We start from the raw sequence: 22,056 nt of genomic DNA, 5'->3' as shown, positions 1-22,056 counted from the left end.
CATTTTCATGAAATTTGTTAAAAAATCAGTTGCCTACCACATTGAATCTCGTAGTTAGAGAATATGATTCTGGAATTTCAAAGGTAAAAAATAAAGAAAACAATATATCATGAATTTTGAAATATATTTTGCTATTTCGAAACAATTGTTTTTAACGCAAGATCCTAGCTCTAATAATCCTTGATTTATGAATTTTTAAAATTTTTTCACATTGATAATTTTAAATTTTTCCTTCATGACTCGATAAACTTCTGTGTACTTATAACATAAATAATAATAATAAATGTATTTTTTTTTTTTTTAATAACATATTATACCTAGATACTTGTGAATGAAGCATTAATTCCAATCTTCATAACAGAGCACAATATATTTGATTTGAAAAATATACAACAAAGCTCAAACATTTGATTAACTATTATACTCACTATCTCACTTAGTATACACAGTTTACATTCTGAATAATCGTACTGTTGGCAAATCTGCATGAGTTGTATCTGGCAACTTGAGAACAAAAAATCCTGGTAACGAGAATATTAAAAATATTATATATATGAAATTTTTGGCTCCTTCCTGAAATCGAAGAAATCTTATTTATTAATTCATGAGGAGTGAACATTTGGGATTGAAAACTTACTTGCCAATCGATAAATGCTACCGTTATAGTTTCCATTAATGATTGCATTGAGCAGGCAATACCCAGACCTGAACAGCGAAGGAACGTTGGTAATAAATCAGGCAAAAATGATAAAAGAAATTTACGGGCAGTTACAGCATTGAGTATCAATATGGCATTTGCATAAACGTCTATGGAACTGGTGTCTGGAATCAAATAAATGATAATGAAATGGCAATTTTTTATCAACATCGTCGAGCATAAATATTTAATTCTTCCTATGTTATGGATGACCATAAAGGTTGAAAGAAAATAGTACAGTCAGCTAATTCCCATACTATAAGAAAAAAAAATAAGAAAATGACAACAGCGCCCAATGTGTTTTGAGTGGAAGAGCAGGGGTGTATCGCTTCATCACTATCTGAACTCCACCCTGTGATTGATTTTTTTGTGATTTTTTTTTTTGGAATTGTATTTTTTTTCTCTTCAATAAAGGCATTATTATTATTATAAAAAACATAAAACTTGAGTAGGTACTCTTAGAAATTCATTTTCAGAACAAAACCATCTATTTGGAGGAATGATACGCTTGATGTGATGATATGTGGAGCGATTTGTTGGGGGAACTACCGCTCTGAAAAAAAAACCTTTACCTAGTTTGATATAGTCGGAGATTTTTATAATGGTAATAAAGATCTTTCCCTAGATTTTCTCTTTTACATAAGACGACCAGGTACAATTAATTCCATAAATAATCTATATGAGGTTACCTCATCTTCCGATAATGTTGATGATATTCTGTATCCGTGTGTGTATGTCCTTCTATTATAAAATTATTATGTTCGCGGCCGGTCGGACAGAATTGAATTTGACGACGATTTCGTTGCCATTATGAAAAATACATACAGTTTGAATTGTGACGAAATGATCTGTTCGGGGCAATCTGTTTTGAGAAAAATTCAATTCTCATGAATACACAGAAAAAGTGACAATAACAACGAATATTTTCAGAATAAAAAAAAATTCAATTTTGGTCTTCGGAACTGTTCAAGTTACAAGAAATTAACCTCTTTTCTAAATGTAGAATCAAAAAATCGAATAGAAACAAATCTATCCAGAACTTTTTTCTGTAACTATTATATAAGCGCTTTTTGTATGGAATTTGATACAAAATTCAAGTGTTGAACTGAAGATATAATTTTCTTGTATTTTAATTGAAATGCTGTTACGTTTGAAGAGTTATTTTTCAAAGGTTTGCGTACTGACCTTTGGCCGGAGGACCTGAGTTCAAATCCGTCGTTGATTCATCATTTGTTAAACCATATTTTCAATGATTTGAGATGTTTCACGAGGATATTTGAAATTTGCAGTGTTTTTGCAATCATGGAAAGAATGAACGTATGTATGTGAACACCTAGTTGAATCACAATAAAAACTATGATTGCTTTCACTTGTGGGATTCAAAAAAAGCTGAGATTTCAAACAAAAATATCTTACCATGAAGACATAGAGTAACGAAAGATGTAAAATTCAAAGAGATGAATGTCCAAAACAATCCATACTTCTTTCCCAAAGCGGCATAAACTATCAAGGCATAGGGTAGACTGCAAATCAAGACGAAGTTAATATTACCTCATTGAAATGGAAATTCAAGATTTACCTCAATAGATCCGCAGAAGCGGCCACAATTGTCGCTTTCAGCGGAAAATCTGTTTCCATAACTCTCCAAACTGTGCATTGAATTTTCAATCAATTTGGTCAATTACATTTTTGGGAAATATTTGTTCTAAATGTCGGTCACTTTTTGCTTGATAAAAATGCTATTACCTTGTGTTTGATAAACGAATCCAATAATGACACCAATTATGGCAAGAATGATTACAATTTTGATTTTTCTCTTTCGCAGATATTTTGACATGTCCCAGAAAATTTGGCAGGAGAAGGGAGTCTCTGAGCCTTCATCTTCGAAGAGAATTTCGTTTGGAACATAACCTATTATTTCTTCCATCACTTTCAGAGCTTCTTTGTATTTGGATTTATTAATTAGCCATCTCGGTGATTCAGGTACATAGCTAAAAATTTTTGGATGATTTTCATAATGCTCATGCCATCCAATTCATTTGAATTCAATTGAATCGATTTATCAGTTGATAAAAATGTAAAAATATTGTAAAATTTGAAATTACAATACTTCAGAACTTTGTGGATTTTCTTGGAGTAAGATCCTTCGAATGATCTGCTTACGAATGTTCAGTGTCTGTAATATAATTCATTTGGTCTATACTTAGATTTGAATTTTAGATAAGGTGGAAAGACATTGAAGATTTATTATTGGAAGTGATAAACCAAAGTAGCTATAAGGTTTTTATCATACCCCGACTTTAGCCTATACGCGTAGCGATCTGTCCGTTGCTTCCTAGGAATTTTCTCACAGTCCTTGCAGTACCTAAAAGAACAGCTTTTTGCTTTGTATTACCTATATACTCACTAAGTCCTAGTTGCTTGATATTTCTATTTAGATTTTTGGGTACTATTTCAGTTGTTGAGATGATAATTGGAATAGTTCTCGTTGCTATCATTCCCCATTGCCGCTTTATCTGAAATTCGAGGTCCCTATATTTTGAAATTTTTTCGACCTCCGTTTGACGCATGTTGTTGTTATTTGGTATTGATGTTTATTGACTAGTAGTATATCTGGTCTTTTGAAAGGGACTGTTTTATCAGTCAGAATCGAGGTCAAAATTGTACGATTGCAGTACAGTTTATAGCGTTCGTTTTCCAGGATGGTCTCCAGTTGGTACTTGCAGTATGGCACTTTTCCAGAATGAATTAGTCCTGAAATGGTTGCCAATACTTGGTGTAGTATATTTCCTACTGCATCGTGTCCCTCTTTCTATTCATTTCCTGCAAACATTCTCCCGTGATACGTTGGATTGTATCATTCGTTGGACACTCATATCGGCATCGATCGTCAGTAATAGTTGGATCCTTTATGATATGCTTGCAGTAATTTCTCATTGAGGTCACTTGATCTTGGATGGCTGAAAGAAAATCTTTCTTTTCTGGATACATCGTAACCGATATGAGCCAAAAGTTCGACGCTTTTATGGAATGATCCTGGTGCGCTTGTTGAAATGTAGTCCGTGTAGGGGCTTCCCTCTCTTCATCTCTGCAGTTTTCTTTTGGATTTTCTGGTGGTTGTATGAGAATTGCTCCTTGCGCAGTTGTAAAGGTGTTGATTCGTCTGCTTCACACAGTATTTTGTAGACCTCTGAGGTGCCTGCATTGTCTTTGAAGTATGTTCGTAGGCATTCTACTTGCCGATGATCAAGTTTCATGATGTCTTGCTGACCTCTGCCTTCTTTATTCCTCTGCATTTTCGTCCTCTCAATGCTACTTTTTGGATGGTTCTTGTGTGCCATGGCCATCAAGGTTCTCATTTTGCGTTGTAGGTTTTCTATATGTTTTACTCCATGGAATTATACCGAAAGAGTATGTTAGAATGGAACATGCATATGTATCATTAGCTCTCGTCACGTTCTTACTGTTGAGCTTTGTTTTTAAAATTTTGTTGATTCTCCTAAGGAACTCAATTCTCAGTCTTCCTTCATATACTTTGATGGTTTATTCGTCGGGTTTGTTTCATTCCTAGGTATTTATAAAGATTGTCCGATTTCATTGCTTCTATTTACTCTCCATCCAGTTCGAACTTCATCCCCACGGAAAAATTTTTTACCAGTTTGAATATAATTTGCGAGTGGTTCTTGTTGCCTGTTAATAGTTTTAGGTCATCCATGTATAGCAGATGATTCAATGTAATAATATCCCATTTGCCTTTGACATTGAAACCTTTTTCAGTAGCATTCAGTAGTTTAGAAAGATGGTTCAGCGCCAAGCAGAACCATAAGAGACTCGATGAATCTCCCTGGAAAATTCTCCTTTTAATTGAAATCTGTTCAGTCATTTTGTTCGCTGTAGAAAGTTCGATATTCGTTCTCCAGTACATTGCATACTTCAGAAAGTATATTGTAATTGGATCGATCTTGTATATTTTCAAAATTTTAGTAAGTTAAACATGTGGAAAAGAGTCGACGGCCTTCTTAGATTCGAAATATGTCATAAAAATATTTTTGTGTTTTTTGAAGACTCGATTGCATATGGTGGAATCAGCAGTTCCTTCGATCCGAGTGCATTCTTGGAACTTTTTTCTGTGATGTCATTTTATCATTTGTCTCGCAATGATTGTAAATACGAGATGCTAAACATGATGTGATGGTTTTATATGTATATTTTTGGTAGACATGTAATTGGTTTGTATTTTGATAGATCCGCTGTGTTTTGCAGATCCTTCGGTAGGAGGTAAGTGGTCCCTGTTGTTAAAAATATGGGCATTTCCGTTGGATTACAAAACACTATTTCTGGATTTTCAACTAGCCTGTCGTGTAGACACTAACATTCCTTCAACTGAAAGTTGTGAATTTCATATGGGCCAGGTGATTTCCAAACCGAAAATCTGTGAAACATTTGAGTGAAATGGGTCTGCCTCAAAACACTATCATGTAGATACAGAAAGCAGTACTGTTGGGAACAGTAAACATCATACGGCAGATAATGTTTCCCACTAACACAAGATATTGCCTTTGGCGCTTCGGTGCCCGAACTATCTGGATTAACCCCACGTCATGTTGTAGCAAGCTACATTTCAAATTAAATATATTCAACTGAAGAAGGCAGTTGATGCGTATCTTCGTGCATGTGTTCTACCCGATACAGTGAAACTTTCATTTCTTTTCCTGGTTTCTTTGAATGAGTGTCGATAATTATCACAGCGAAATTTATATAATTCTTTTCCTCTATTATATTCGTAAAACCTCTCAAAAAGGTTTTTTTTTGGTATTTTTGCTTCACTAAATTCCTTATTGGTGTTGGTAAACGCTGAAAGTTTGATTATTACATTGAGAGTCAGTCCTTCGTCAAAAGACAGTCGAACATCATTATCAATTGTAAGCTAACAAGCGCGGTATTTACTCTCCTTGCTGTTGAAGAACTGTCAGACCTAAGTTCTTATCAACTTCGGTGGAGGAAGATTGGCTCAGTATAGAGCTAGGACTTATCTCTTCAGGGAAGTAATTCGTGAATTTGAAAAATTACATTCTTTATTCTTGTAAATTTATAAATTTCGGATTCACTTATATATATATTTGTATTTCGTAAAATATTGTATGCCAATTTTTCTGGTAGCAGATATTTTAAAGATTCAGATTGTGAAATACTTGTGTAAATTTAAGAGGTGTTTGATTGACCTGGGTTTTTGTCCCTTCCATTTGGTGAATTCAGAGATCAGAACCACGACTCAAAACAAACTACAAAGAGGTTACAATGTGTGAAAGGAAAAAAATTCTATCTCTCATTGAAGCAATTTATTCCAAGACAATGATAATTTTCTTACGTGACATATTAACATCGTATGAAGTTTTTCGTGTTTTCATAATTCAAGCATAACTAAGTGAACCATCTAATGCCTGTATGTCTTCAAGCTTTGACATTCCAAAGTGTCAGACTCGAGCCAAGTCATCAAATTTTCTACCATATCTCTCTCAATTTAGTTCGGTTGCGGAATAATTAACTTTCTTGATGAACTTAATTAATGATTATTCCACTTGGGAGTGCATTATTATAAATTTAGACGAAGCTTTGCTGAGTGCATCAGATTTAAGTTTCCCGTCATTTTGATTTAATAAGAATATGCAATCTGCGAGGCATTTTGAATGCTAATAATTTACCAACTGAATAATCCACATAACGGTTACACTCCATTATTTACAATCCCAAAATAATTGAACTGATACTGTCGCTATTAGGGAGCAACATAAAAATAAGCGATCTTTTTTCAAAAGATCCTTTAATAAAAGATCTTCTAACGTGATTATAGCAAGGCTTGTAATGTCAGTGAATTGAGAGATCTTTAAATTTGTATTTTGTCACTTTGATTCGTGATCTGATAATCTTCTTACGTCTGCAAAGCCTGGATTTGGCTGGCACAATACCCCTCAATTTATCTTTGCATTGACCATATTTTGGTACACTCTTTGCTTTTTTGAGGTACATCAAATAACTTATTGAGTAAAAGTACAAAATCCCAAAACGAAAGAAGAAAAAAAGTTAGTAATTTTAGCTGAGGCAAGTGATGAGGACTTTGAGGAATTGATTCACCATAATAGATAGTTGGTGTAGAAAATATATCAGAACCAAATGAACCCGTTTTGGATTTCGATAATATAATAGACGAAAAATTTCTTTTTAAAACTTCCGTTTTTCGAGAAATGATTTCTGAAGACTTCAACAAGTGTACAAGATTTCAAAGCAGGATTCGAAGGAATACATTCGATACAATCAATAAACACTTTTAGATTCAAATGTTGTAGGACAACCAGCACTGTGCATGCTTCTACAGAGTGATTGAAAAAAAATGTGAGAATATGAGGCCGTGTCTAGGATAGGAAAAAAACTAATCCGTATTCGTGATGACAATTATACATTTTTCATGATTTTGTCGAAAAAACTGGCAACATTGTCTTGAAATTTCATTCGAATATATTTTGGAAGCTGATGCATACCAGGAATTTGTTTTTATATCTGACTCTCATAGAAGGCGCTAGTTATGCACGGTTCATATCAAGTGATATTAAACATAAGGTTAGATTTATTAATCAAAAAATCAAGTGAACTTAAAATGATTCAATTTTACTCCAAAAAGGTACTCTTGGTAGGACTCGATACAATGTACCGTTTTCGGAATATTTTGATTTGATAATTGGAAAGTAATACCGATGCTGTTATAAATGATAAAATTATTGATTAGTATGCATTATGTGAATTGAAATTTTTTAGTCGCGTGAATGGTATTTCATCGATAAAACGGATACCTGTTGAACTTTAATTACCTCATAGCGAATCCCCAACCATTTTGAAGATTAATGGAATCTTTAAAAAAAATAGACTTTTGTATTCGTGAAAACAGAGAATATTTTGAACACTTACTCTAATTGACTCTTAATGTATGTTCTTAGCCTTCATTTTAATTCTCTTCTGTGAATTCTTGTTTTATTAATAATTTTATCTTTACCTTAAACGAGCATCGATTAGTACATCATAAATTTTAAATCAGAATATTCAGAAAACATATTCGTAAAAAATTTTTCGGCAACATCGAAAAAATGTGTGAATTTTTTTTTCTTTTACAGCTGGCGTCACGAAAATTTTTTATTGACAAACCCTAATTATTTTTGAGTTTTCTATCTATCCTAGAGATGGGGTCACCTTTTTTTTATACACCCTGTATAATGGTTAAGTTCTACAAATTGATAAGTTGACCTGGAAAGTTTCTTAAACTTTGATAATGTTCAGTGTTTCAATATTTTCAATGCATATAATTGGATTTCAATCAAATTGTACACTTATAGAAGACGAATTGATCTTATTTGAAACCAATTTTTGTTGAAAATTTTGGAATTATTATTCGATTAAAAATGTTATCATTATTTGAGTGTTAATTAATTCACTTTTTCAACTTACAAACAGTGGAATAATGCGAAGAGTGCGAAGCTGAATGAGATATATTGCAGGTAAGTCCAACTGAAATTCAAATGATCAGCAAATCTTGTGCATATTAGAAAGCCAATTGTATATCCATACAGTGTCAAAACTGTTAAAAATCTAATCTTCTTATGACAAATTTCCAGCACTGAAAAATTTTATATTGAATGACTGGTTGGCTAATTGTGAATTGTATACGTGTTTGTCGATCGCAATAGTAGGTATCCTCAGGTGGCATAGATAACATAACTCTTACACTTAGTTATTATTCTTAACACCTACGGATTTTGAAAATATAGATTTTGAGGTTGAGATTATATATTATAGTCAATTTTGCACAATATTGAAATTAAAAATTACATCAATAAGAAAATTATTTTTAAAGTTCTATCCATTTTTGACTTAATCATTAGGTATATCCAATTATAAATAGCGATCAAAACTTCTCTAATATCCGTAATCATTCCAGAACAACTTCATTTTCTTTAAAATTATGTATTTATATATCTAGGTTTGACCGCGGCGGCGTGTAGTTACTTCACAATTACGATTGTTTTTTAATTTGATCGAATGGAAATTTTTGAATAATTGAAAAAAGTATACGACCAGCCGAATGTTGAATTAATAATTTCTTTTAATAAGGATATGTTTTGAAGGCTTAGGGAATCTAAAAAACCAAAATGTTTGTAAGATAGATTAACCATAAAACTGTCGTGGCGGGAACTTTTAGATATGGAACTTATTGAAGGAATTCTAGGGAGAATTATTACCACCATTCCTTACAATTCACATAAGTTACCAGATCTGCAGCTATTTGGAAAAAACGGGATGCAGAAAAGAGAATCAGCTGTGCAATTGAAATGCTCGGCACGATTACCGAACAGAAAGCACAAAAAATCCATAATATGGTTGTTATTGTAGCAATAATTTTTCGACCAAATCTGAAAAATGAAACATTTTGAACATTTACAAATTTACTTGAATTCACTTACAAATCCGCAAGGAAACCAAAAAATATACAACTGACAACGTATGGACCAGAACTCAGCAGCGACATCCTTTTAGCAATCTCTCTGGCATGGCAGAATGGAGTATCCTGGAAAAAAATATTTGATGAAGTTGGTAATTTCATATTTGTAAAGGTTGAAGGACTTCTTGGTCAGATTGTTCAGATTTGGAGTTTCGGGCTTTTTAGCCGTGGTAAGTCGATTTTTCACCTGAGGTTTTACTCACTACTGTGTTAAATAAGAAGTATCGTCAGGAATTTCTTGGTTGTACTCTGTAATTCAAATTGAATGTTTTCGAACTACTTTGGTTCAGTGGATTTTCAATCTCATGTTTCCTTTATTACTATTACTACCAAATGCACCATGGCTAAAAGGCCCGAAATTTTTCAATTCTGTTAGTCATTTTGTTTCTACAGAAACTTTTTGGGAAACAACTAATTTATTTGCTAGACGCTAATATAATGATACTCTACTTTCCAAATAAGAATTTTCTGTATTAAGGTGTTCTTATCAATTTCGACTATTACTAGGTTTACCAAATACAAATTCAAAATTAATGATTGTAAGTTGTAAGTCATAAAGAAGTATTAATTATATAGATAATGTTCAATAAGTAATGCGGTTCGATAAGAGAAGAGGGTTGCTACTAACCAAACTATTTTTGTTATGGTGGTACACTCTTCTTAAGAACGTGTGTGAAGTTTCATTTCAATCTACGAATCCATTCTTGGTTACAAGCTATTTATTCGACGTGTCACAGAATTTTTTTACAATGGATTAAATCAAGTATCGTGCAGATTTATTTTTGGAATGTTTAAACAAAGAAAATTTATGAAAATTCATAAAATTTCTGTACGATCGTATATACATTTATCGAATATCGTAGCTTGTGACAAGTATACAATTGTATACATTTATTAAACAATTTTCATCACACAACACGAAATTGAGATTTTATCTCGGATTTTATACATAAGATATCTCTCAGAATGTCACTTCAGAAATGCTAGTGCGGCATACGAATTTCAGTTTTTATACAATAACTCGCGTCAATGGACTCTTACTAATTCATAGTCGATCCGCAGAATTTCTGTTAGAAATACATTTAATTATATTTTTCACGATAAAAGATACAATTGATAGAAGTAGCTTCAATTAGAAAATATATTTGAAAGACTCGCAAATTGATCGAAATAACAATTATTTTTCAGTAAACCAACAAAACCTTTTGATGAACTAAACTAAATTTCACATGCTTCAGCTTTCAAATATTGTAAAAAATAAACATCGCAGTCTCCGAACAACTACAGAAAGTCTATCCTTATACTTAGTACTTATTTGTTATTTCCTGTTCTTCACTTCCCTCACAAATTTTTTGTCGCAGTTTTAGTTCCGTCATGCTTTGTTTACGAAGTAGCACTTCTATGAATTTCCATAGATGTTTTTTTCATATGAAAATGTCCCTTCAAACTCAGAGGCCAAGCTGCAACAATGTTATTAGTTTTGTAGCGACTCAAGGGTTTGTTGGTGAAAATTCCAAAGTTTATGATCTGAACTTGGCCACCTTCTCTCTCTCCTTTCAAATTTTCCAGATCCAGGTATTTCAAAACTACATAGTTTATAAGCCATTAGCATCTTCTTGAATTACGTTGAAAGTGGAAATTATTTCAAAAGCTCGCACCACAAATTCCAATGGTACAAAGGCTATAACTGCTAGAAACTTACTTTTAGTTGAAAATCCGCATCGCAATCATAATGCTGTCCATATCTTTGTCGATATACATACTGTTTGAAACAAAAAAAAATCTCCCTGATTTGTAGCCATTGTAAATAGTAATTGATAGGCATTTATTGCTGTTAACTCAAATTCTGTGGTAATTGCTGTCACTGTAACTGTTTCCATTTTTGTTTTCAATTGCTTAAAAATAACTTATTATAAATGTTTGCCGTCTTCGGGGTCAGCAATGTTTGTACTAATGGATTCGTTTTCCCATTTATACCGAAATTTATACATTCATGTAATGAATATGGCTGATAAGAAAGCTCGGGCATACATGAGAAAGTACCATTCATATGCCAAGTATAACATTTTTCAAAAAGTTTCAGGTCCCAAACATAATGAACTTTTCTATAATAGATTATAATTGATGAATAACAAAATTTTCACCTTTCTCTTTTGTATTATTTTTCTTGGACAAAACGTTGAATTTTTAGTGGAATACTTGGACCAATTTTTTTTTATCTGGTAGACCTGACTCTGCATTCCAAACTTGAAACTGATGCACTGCTTTAATCAGCAGTGTGCCTAGAAATTATAGCTCTAGGAGCATCTTTACTTGTTACGGCTGTGCCTTGTTCATTTTATCGATCCTAATCAAAAATCTTTCTCCCTCTCCTACAATACGACAAGAATTAGGGCCGCTGCTAGACATTTTAGCGCCATAGTAAAATGAAATTTCGCCGCCCTGATTTGCCTGATTACTATGAATTTCCTTCAGAGGAGCCTCTGTTATTTTTCTCAAGCATCTTTTCAATTCCATATGAACTCGTATTTTTAACTTTAACCTTGTCAAATTTAACAAACGACGTTTTGTCGATTTTATGAAAAAAGGCCTTGCATTCTTTAAAAGTACGACGATAAGTCTTTACAGTAAAAGGATGACGAAGTTGTTAAAAGTGTAAAAGTCCTGTTTTATTAACTGACTTTGCGTCCCTACAATTTGGCGCCCCGTCAAAATGTACGGTATGCCGCTCCTTCATTCATCACATCGCCAGTGTGACATCGAAGTATGACAAAATCGGATTTCTCCATAATGTAAAAATAGCCATAGCTTCTTCTTCCCTTTTGTGGTATTAATAAATTCATAATCTTTAATTTCTATTTCAGATGAGAATGTTTAATTGAACAATGAATTGGTGATTAGAGTTGATGTTTAAGTCCTTGGCAACTAAAAGCAGAAAAAAATGTAGTAACAACCAAAAATTTCTTCTATCAAACGTATTCCCTATCATTCATGTTCCTATTGAATGTATCACCTATCATTTGCGTTGCTATCATATGAATTTTATATTATAAGGATTTCGTTCAAAATTTTTTTTTGCAAGAAGTTAATTCAATCTTTTGTAATTCGATCAAAAGGGTTGTATCAAATTAATTGCTGATATACCATTTTTTTTCCGATCAAATTTCCGTCACTCGATGCTACAAACAATGCGATATAATCAAAAAGCCTGAGAGAACTGCTTGGTTTCATTTCTCAAAGTTGATGAAGAAAAATGAATAAAAGTGCACTGAAAGAGCAGTAGATTAGAAAGCACGAAAGAACCAATTTTTAAAACGATAAAAGAGTGTCAAGTATGCTCCAGTTGTTATTCATATGTGAAATATAATAAATTTGGTAATTCGAAAATCTTTGGAAGGAGTGTTCGATCATAACGATAATCATAAGTATCTACTTAAGTACGAGTATATAGCAATAAATGCAATGCATAATTTACCACCGTATGGTATTTGCTTGAAAGATCAGACAAGAGAATGTATCCACCAAAACATGTTTTCACTTTATTTAAACTCATTCCTTCCTTCAATTTCAGTGCTTCGTTGAAACTGATTTTGGCAAATTCATTGTAGTCCAAATCGAAATATTCGCATGTGTTAAGTCTCGCACTGGAATTTTGTCTGAAACCAAATGAAACAAAAGAAAATTATAACATCCTGTGTCACAAACATGAGAACGGAATAAATTTCCACAATAAACAAGCATTTTATAGGTCAAGTCATTTCAAATAACTATTTGAATTCAATTCAAATAACTATTTGAATGGACTTCTTAAACGTTTGTACCTAATTGGTATAAGACTATACAGGTTTGGAAAATTCACTCGGAACCATGGGATTTAGCGTACAAATCTCCAAGTCGCTCTGGCTCCAATGGAACAGTGGAAGAATCAAAACATGAGTGCGATGCCATATCAAATAAAAATCTGGTCATCGCGAACGGCTGCTGGCAAGCGTAGTGGGGGGATCTGATAGTCGGGTCTGAAGTCTCTCGACCTGCGTGCATGATGGAATCAGTCGCAATCCACGTGATTTTGCGTTAGATCATATCCGTTTGAAAATTAATTATGTTCTGTTCACAAGAAAAAATTCAAATAATGAAATGGTATTCTGGTGGTCAATTAATTCATGTTTCGATTCTTCCACTGTTCCATTGGAGCCAGAGCGACTTGGAGATTTGTACGCTAAATCCCATGGTTCCGAGTGAATTTTCCAAACCTGTATAACTTAGGAGCATCAGTCCAGGTATTCACTGAGATTCAGTGAAGTTCGTTCGAGGAAAAAATGTTCATTCATGCATTCTCAAATTACATACCCATATTCCGTTGTTATTTTAGCAATTTCATAATAAGTCCAATTAGTGTTGTTGAATTCGGGGATGTAACATATTCCTTCAATATCATTAATGATAGTGTAATAAGTCATCTGCAAAAGTAATCAATTATATTTTCTATACTTTGATTTAACTAGAGGTGGTTAGACTTTCAATTAGACATTCTTCAAAGGTAACATGTAACATCCAACAATCAGTGTTTCTACCACTCATTTTATGGTATGAAGAAAAAATGTTTTTCGAGTTCAATGAAATATTCATAGTGTACTTTCTAAAACCAGCAAAGTTTCAGCTGAAATTTATTATTTCCTTATATATCACAGAATACCTGAACTATTTTGGAAAAAATATATAGGTAATTCGAAATATGTTACGATGGGTTAGCTAAATTTTCTCTGAGTACTGCGAAAGGTTCATCATTATGTGTTTATTATGAGTTGAAATCAACTCAACTGTCGATGTTAATGCTGGAGAAAAATAAAACCACTTCAAGACTTATTTCCTTAGAGGGTTTACCTGCACTCCTCCGCCTGCGGCAATCATAGTTCTCGATATAAATAACAAAAGTAACCAAAGAGTCTTTTTTCTGTATGCATTTATTTCATCAAAGTATTCTGATTCAGCTGTAAATTATTGTAACTTAATCAATGAAACTGAACGCTAAAAAATACAACTATAAAAATTATGATGGTAGCTTGTGATTTACGTTCAATAGCTCGAGTTTCTCAGCTGCAAAACAAAAGTGATCATTTTTGATAAATAATCTTTGGCATTTTCTATTGATGATTATGCTCATTTAGATTCAATAATCTGAATGAAATGAAAATTTATTTGATAATGGACAACACAAAAGGAAGATATTTGACCAAATCCGCAAATTGAAGCTACCAGAAATGAGATATGAAAAAACTCACACGGAGCAATACCCGTTGAAAACACCACACGTGAAACTCTGGGTTTCAGCATTTCTCATAAATAACTGACATAAGACATGTCAAAATTAATACTTATGTTAAATACTTTTCTATGAAGCAACAATTTTTTTACTTGGAATATTATCCTCTCATTTGTGTGAACGGATGGCGTTGAATGAACATACAAAACTGCAAGGAGAAATGTATATAGATTTTTATATAATATCAATTGAATAAATAGAATTAAATGAACATGTTAACGAGGCTTCATTTATATTCGTGGTCAAGAATGCTGTGGAGAAATTAAAATTGATTACAAGTAGCGCTTAGCTTGTACCATATGTAATTCAAATATTCGAAGTATGTAAAGTAAACAAATGTTAGTGATATGGTACAAGCTAAGCGCTACTTGTAATCACAGAAAATCCACTCTTATTTCTCCACAGCATTTTTGACTACGAATTTAAATGAACGTTCGTTATAATGAAGTTTATACAATGATCCAGGTCTATTCGACTCGATAGCATTAGAATCTATGTGAATTGTAATAAGGTTCACACAAACGGATTAAAAAATGAACTAATTTTGAAAAGAGCAAATAAAGATTTTGGTTTTATCAAACAACATATTAGAAGTTTTGTTAAACCCGCTTTGAATACCTCGACATTTCCATAATTTTCAACAGATTTTCACAATTGAAATAATTGAATTGACATTTCTGAAGAATCAGTTAGTAAGAGATCATTTTCCCTATTACAAATTCGAGCTATGAAACAATTCACGTCTTTTTGAAGTTGTCTTATTATACTTCTGAGCTTGATATACCACGTCACTCAATATGTCCCATGCCAGATGGCGTCCCCAATACAAACCCAATTTTTCTTCTCGTAAGTTCCCAGCTTCAATAGATGGGTCTCAAAATTGAGGAACGTAGAATCAAGTCTAGATAGATTACGAAGGTTTAGTGACTCTTCATTTGTTGTTTTTTGAAAAATGGATAAAACGAGTTTCGTGTATCGATAAAAAAGCTGTGTTTTAAGGAAAAATACTATGCACGAAAAGCAATGGCTTGATGAGTGTTTTTCAGACTCTGCTCCATCGACAAGAACAGTAAAGGTATGGTATGGTATGACTTTAAACGTGGTGTGAAATCTTAGGTCGCCTGAATTCGGCAGTTGTTTCAGAAAACATAAAGAAAGTCAATGAAATGGTTTTTTCCAAAATCCAAAAGAAAAAAAAAATCGTTTCCACTTAGACACAAATTGTCAATAATCGACAAAAACTTTGGTCTAGTCGAATAAATTGCACTTCCAAATGCTTGACCACCAAGCTTATTGTTCAGATCTGGCCCCCAGTAATTACTGGCTTTTTGAAGACGAAAATGATTCTAGTTTATTTATTCAGTTAGTAGAAACAATTGTGGCATCAGACTTATAATGAACAACCAACTTATTGAACGTCACATCGCAAGTCATCTTTTTGTTTAAGGAAATTCTTTCCCTACGCCTCTGCTATAATTTTTTCAATTTTCTACTCTTGTTTATTTGGGACAGTTTTCTCTTCTCTTCTTCTGCATGAAACATTTTTTGCTATTTGGATCTTTGAAAGAAATATTTCCTATTGTTTGTTTTTCTTATTGGAATTTATATAATTTTTTTCAATTCACTATTAGCGTAATCTTTCAGCTTCTCTGTTATCTTCTCCATTTCTTTTCAAACTATTTCAAACCTGTTATAATTACCAGGTTTCTTCTGCATACGTTATTTATCATTATATTTGCACTTGTATTCATCGTGTTCAGCATGTTTTTTAAAGACACTTTACTTTTTGGATTGAGTATCGGGTAGAGTCTCCCGTGCAATTGCTTTGCATTTTTTCTGTTTTCTTCTAGTTGTTTTTTAAAATTTACTCTTTCATCTAGAGTTTTTCCCAGATATTGTGCTTCTTTTTTCCATTCTTTCGTCTAATTTTATATTTTGTAGTTTCCTGCTTTCTCTATCCTTACTGTTGTTCCTCCAAAGTAGATGGCACTTGTTTTCTTCGTACTCGCTATTTCTTGAAATATTCCATCAGTTTATCAAAGTATATCTGTAACTGCCTAGAAGTTGATTACCGTGTTCTACTATGGTAGTAAATAGTGGTGTCTTCTGCAAACTGGGTTATCTTGCATCTATTCATTTTTGGTATGTCTACCATGTATAAGTAAGGACAACAGCGTTCCTATCAACGATCCTTGGGGAACTCCAGCTTGAATTTCTCTAATGTTCAACCTGTTACTATTGATATTCACTCTAAATATTCTATTTTCCAGGTACGATTTCATTAATCTCGTAAGTTTGACTTGTTGATTTGGTTTTTCTTGTTCGAATTCCTGCTATCTGTCTGGTGCCGTTTAGAAATGAATAATGATTTAAAACACTACAAACTTTCACCAGATATTTTAATTCAGTTCAAATCGAATTTTTAATGAAATGAATGTTATATAATGACAGACGGCTATGGGTCTATTCAGAGTATAGAAGATTGTCACAGGCATATAATATAAAATATCATTCTTCTATACTCAAAGGTCACGAGAGTCGAGAATCGAGAGAAATGTCAAATATAAACGATGTATGCGCCACCTGAAACATCCGAGATCTCTCGAAGTCAAGTAGGTATACATCTGAAAAATCTCCGTTTTGTCTGAAAGTTCTACAGTTATACACCAGGTTTTCTGTGCAGGTTTAGTTACAATTCTATATAGGTATATATAAATGACAAATTTTTTGAAAAAATGACAGGGATACGAATTTGAACCAGTTATTTCCTTCTTTTTTCCCCAAACAATTCGTTGTCTTAATAGTATTGGAATTATGATTGCATGAGACATATTACTAATTCATTGAAATCAACAGACACAAGATTTTTCGAAAAATCTCAAAAGCTGTGAGTTGTGGTTAATTGTAGTTTAAATATTTCAAACTCTTGAATGCACTTAATAATAATAATAATATTTATTGCCATCAAAAAAATTGTAATTACATGGCTCGTCAATAAGAACGTAACTACAAGTATATAACGAACAAATCTGAAATCTATACAAGATAACTAACACTTTAAAATTTAAAAGGATTTTACAATTATATTACATTACCCAGTCAAGAAATTCATTAAGATAATAGATCGTTTTCTCCAACAAGAGGTTCCTAATTCTTCGAGTGAAACTTCCATGAGGTAAGTTCTTCAGATTGTCCGGAATGTTATTGTAAAATCTTAAACACCAAAAATTAACTGCAACTTGCGTTGTTTTCAGTCGATTATATTTTACCACCAAATCATTCCCCTTTCGTGTGTTGTATGGGTGACAATCGCCATTTCTCAAGAATTTTTCCCTATTGCCATGGACGTATTTCAGACACTCCATTATATATATACAGACGTTACGGTAAGTATTCTTTCTCTCTTAAAATATTCTCGACAACTTGTTGTCTTTGATATGCCACATGAAATTCTAAGAGCTTCCTTCTGTTTCAGAAGAATTCTACTCAGTCCAGGACTATGTCTCCATAATATAATGCCGTAAGTCGCAATTGAATGAAAATTGGCATAGTAAGTTGTTTTGCAGATGCTTCCTGTGCTGATCTCCTTCATACGTCTAATAGTAAACAGAGCTCTTGATAATTTACCGGTCAAAGTTGTTATGTGGCCATTCCAGCTTAGGTTATCCTGAAAAGTTATCCCCAATAAATTCAAAGATCCCGCTTCGTTGTCAGCCAATACAAACTTCAGCTTTTGTCTTTGCCATGTTCACTTTCAGGCCATCGACGTCAAACCAGTTCTCCGCCGATTGCAAAGACGCTTCCGACTGCTCCCTCAAGACATCACGGTTTGGTGCAAAATTTAAAATGCTGGTATCGTCGGCGTATAGATAAATAGCACCAGAGGAAACATTCACTGGTAAGTCGTTAATGTATATCACGAAAAGAAGAGGTCACAGAATGGAACCTTGTGGTACACCCATATTAATACTTCTCTCATCTGAAATACTATTTTTCCATGTAACAATTTGACTCCTGTCTGTCAGATGAGAATTGAACATTCCAAGAGCCATTCCTCTCACTCCATAGTATTCCAATTTCGATAACAATATTTCTCGTATAACACAATCGAAGGCCTTGCTGAGATCCAAGACTTCAGATATTTGTTTTCCATCTAAAGCCTCCGACATTTCCACCACAAGCTCAATCAATGCTGTAGTAGTGGATCTTCTAGGTTTAAATCCATGTTGTGAATCACTGATTGCCCCCTGTATGTCAAGAAACGCAAGCAAACGACTCTTCAATACCTCTTCCAATATCTTCGACATGGCCGGTAAAATGGAGATCGGCCGATAATTGTTACAGTCATTTATGTTTTCTTTTTTGTAAATTGGGACTACCCTGGCCACCTTCAATCTTCGCGGAAATATACCTGAACAATACACATATTGAAAATCTCGCAAAGAGTGAATGAAACAATGAGAAATACCCTCTTCAATATTTTATCGTTCATCCCATATATATCTGAAGACTGTTTATTTTTGAAATTCAAAACGATCTTCGTCAATTCCTCCAGTGATACAGGTCTCAAAAATAAGGATTTATATGTTGGTGAACTCATTCTATGAAATTTAAGTAATCGCTTTGCTTCCTCTTCTGAAGATGCACATTGGGCAGAAACTGTTGCACCAACCCCCGAAAAAAAATCATTAATTTCATCAGTAATCAAAGAACTCTTATATTAAACATTCTGCCTAGATTTACCGGTGTTCCGTCTAATAAGCTCCCAGATTGCCTTCGATTTATTCTCTGCAGCCTCTACAAACCTAGCACTCCTAATCTTTTTGGCGTTCCCATAGCTGTTACGAGCTTACGGGCCTGTTTGAGAATAGACAGTAGTTCGTAAGAAGGTTTATCTTTTTTCACTTGATGTATCGTCTGGGCGGCATCAACTGTCCTCTTGAGACCGTCAAAGTCTGACTTGGTACGGGGACGACTAGGACTGTGGCTACTTTGGATGGTAACTTTGGGAAAACACCTATCAAAATTGCGCTGAAGTTCGTCATGAAGGTTTTCATAGTATTTTTCAGCATCTTCGTTTTTCATATTTCCCCAGACATTGTTACTCAGGCATTCACAGAATTTTTCAATATTCTCATCAGACATTACATGTTTCACTATAACTCTTTCTATCATTTCAGGTTCTACGTGATCCAGCACAATCTCCTGAGCCATATGGTCAGAGAGATATGGCTCAGTAACTTCAAAACGGTAAGTTGAATCTTCGAAATTGGTGACAATATTATCAATACATGTGCGTGAACTAGATGTAACTCGACTTGGTTCATCAAAAACAACACTGAGACCATATGAACGAAGTAGCTCTAATAGTTCCCTTCTATCTTTACTCTCCTTGAGGAAATCTACATTGAAGTCTCCCAAAACACAAACAGGACTATGATCTGTACTCGATACCTGGTTTAAGCTCTCGTTGAGTATAGAGAGGAAACATTCGAAATTTCCTCTTGGCGGCCTATAAATTCCAATAACGATCAAATTCCTGTCAGTTGTCCAGTGTTGAATTTTTTCTTTTAGGATAATGGCAACTCCACCATATTTACCTGCCTCTCTAGAAAAACTCTCTGCAACAATGTAGTTTGGTAAGTTTATTCGCTGAAGAATATCGTCAGAAGCCCAATGTTCCGTTACACAGCAAACACTGACATTTCTTTCGCTTGGATATGCAGAAAGCATGTCAATTTTATTATTTATAGAGTGTACATTCAAATTTGCAATAATAAATTTTGAAATTTTACCTTGTGTTTTGGTACTTTCATTAATCTGTTCTCCCTTGTGGCCGAAAAAACCGAAAACGCCTGACAGTAGTATCCCTCGGCCAATTTTCGCCCCTATATAACTGTTCAATCATCTCCATATTGGTGCCAACCTTAAATACTCGACTTTTCGCAGTTTCTTTCTGCGGTAATTTCTCGACAGAAAATCTTTCATTAGGAAATTTATTTTCAAGATGCTTGAGAACTGTATCTTCCGTTGTTTCGAGGCTTGCTCTTCCAAGTCCAACGTAGATCCATGCCATCCTTTTGGCACCCTCAAATGTTGATGTTGATGTCTGTGACATCTGAGAAAAAATTGTCTCGAATGCATGAGAATGAATTAGTTTGATGGATTCTGTTTAGAAAAGTATACAGAACTAAATGAAGAGTGATAGAAAAATAAAATAATATTCGAAGGAAACATCAAAGTGAACTATTTGGGAGACTCATATTCTAAGGGGGTATAGTTCTACTAGATTTGAAATTGCAAACAACGACTTACATAGCCATTCTACCCTCTACCTCACAGTATGGTAAGGTTTGGTTCTTGCTCCCTTCAAAAAAGAAATCTATTTTGTTGAAAGCAAAACTGGAATGTCTTTTCCTAAAATATTATACTGAAGTAACCACACTCTAATTATAGAATATTTATAATCGTTTAAATAATTGTTTCGGCAATCATATTATCATTTTCAGAAACTGCAAGATACTTTTAAGTAAAGCAAACTTCATATTGATGTTGGTACTAACATTAGAAATGTAACTGTCGCTTGTCGAAATTTTATTTCTGTCTATGTAAGACGATGAAGAGATCATCTGATATAAACCAATGGATCATAAAAAATCGTCACTCCAAATTTCACAGCAGATTCGACTGGGACATCGATCCTTTAATTCATGAGTTAGTAAAAGTTCAACGAAGCCGTGATAAATGACATGCATTAAAAGATCATATTGCGGAGAAATGTCAGAACTAGACAACGTCTTCAGATTAAGTTTCTTATAAATTGTTAACAGCTTCGAGAAATTTGCTAGAATGAATTATTAATACCATTCCATCAATTATAGATTTTCCATGTATGTGAAGATATAATCAGCATATAACGAGGAACAACAAGGTAAGTTCAAGAGAAATGTGATAATGAGTTATGATTACCCATCATTGTTCATAACATTAATCAAATCCTATCGAGGATGGATAAACTATGTACTAGAGAGTATGCTTTTCAGGTCGAAATATTCTTACTTGAGTAAAATACATAAAGTTTTCAATTAAAATGCTAATAAAAAGGGGATTGGCTTTCCGTTTATGTGAATTATTGATTATCACTCTGTAAACTCAACGAATATGATTCTCAAATGATTTAAGAATCGATCAGAATGAACTACAAATTCTTTCAGTGGCGTAGTTGGAATATTTTTGTTCAAGGAGTATGAACAAAATTGAATTTAGCCATGAATTATACACTAGAATATTGAATTGAAAATTGAAAAGATTTAAACATTAAGTTCCCTCCATTTATAGCTATTTGGAATGAATGAATCATTCAGAACAGGAAGTATCAGAAAATTGTGAAATTTCAGTGAAAATATTGTATTTGTTAGAACAAGTATTGCTGAAGGCAATTTGTTATATGGATAATATAGAATACCTAATTTTATGTAAAATCCAAGACTT

The 22,056-nt window shown here is 33.3% G+C and overlaps 1 protein-coding gene across 8 annotated transcripts; it reads right to left on the bottom strand.

The window, feature by feature from the left end:
* Positions 1–219: 219 nt before the first annotated feature.
* LOC123672719 (solute carrier family 22 member 16-like) lies at positions 220–20,677 on the bottom strand. 8 transcript variants are annotated; one of them, XM_045606970.1, is made up of 14 exons: positions 20,361–20,677; positions 14,525–14,713; positions 14,127–14,233; positions 13,593–13,702; positions 12,718–12,898; positions 9,205–9,308; positions 8,996–9,153; positions 8,192–8,360; positions 2,444–2,688; positions 2,277–2,346; positions 2,114–2,220; positions 763–822; positions 638–705; positions 221–589 (listed from the first exon to the last, which is right to left on the bottom strand). In XM_045606970.1, exons 2-14 carry the CDS (start codon positions 14,574–14,576, stop codon positions 437–439), a joined length of 1,584 nt encoding a protein of 527 aa, XP_045462926.1. In that variant the 5' UTR covers positions 14,577–14,713; positions 20,361–20,677; the 3' UTR covers positions 221–436. The 8 variants fall into 8 exon arrangements, with proteins under 8 accessions (XP_045462932.1, XP_045462931.1, XP_045462926.1 ...); XM_045606971.1 differs by having other exon boundaries at positions 221–573; XM_045606968.1 differs by having other exon boundaries at positions 222–589; positions 638–822.
* Positions 20,678–22,056: the final 1,379 nt, after the last annotated feature.

Source organism: Harmonia axyridis, chromosome 2, assembly GCF_914767665.1.
Source record: "Harmonia axyridis chromosome 2, icHarAxyr1.1, whole genome shotgun sequence".
Classification (NCBI taxonomy): domain Eukaryota; kingdom Metazoa; phylum Arthropoda; class Insecta; order Coleoptera; family Coccinellidae; genus Harmonia; species Harmonia axyridis.
The sequence above is the reverse complement of the archived record's forward strand: the minus strand, read 5'-3'. Positions and strand labels throughout refer to the sequence as shown.

Coding starts and splice junctions, on each gene's coding strand:
- LOC123672719 (XM_045606968.1), bottom strand. CDS start 14,576: ATGCTGAAACCCAGAGTTTCACGTGTGGTGTTTTCAACGGGTATTGCT. Junction 9,309..12,717: donor CAAGCAAATACCATACGGTG/GTAAATTATGCA, acceptor ATTTTTTTCCAG/GATACTCCATTCTGCCATGC. Junction 823..2,113: donor CGTTACTCTATGTCTTCATG/GTAAGATATTTT, acceptor ATTTGATTCCAG/ACACCAGTTCCATAGACGTT.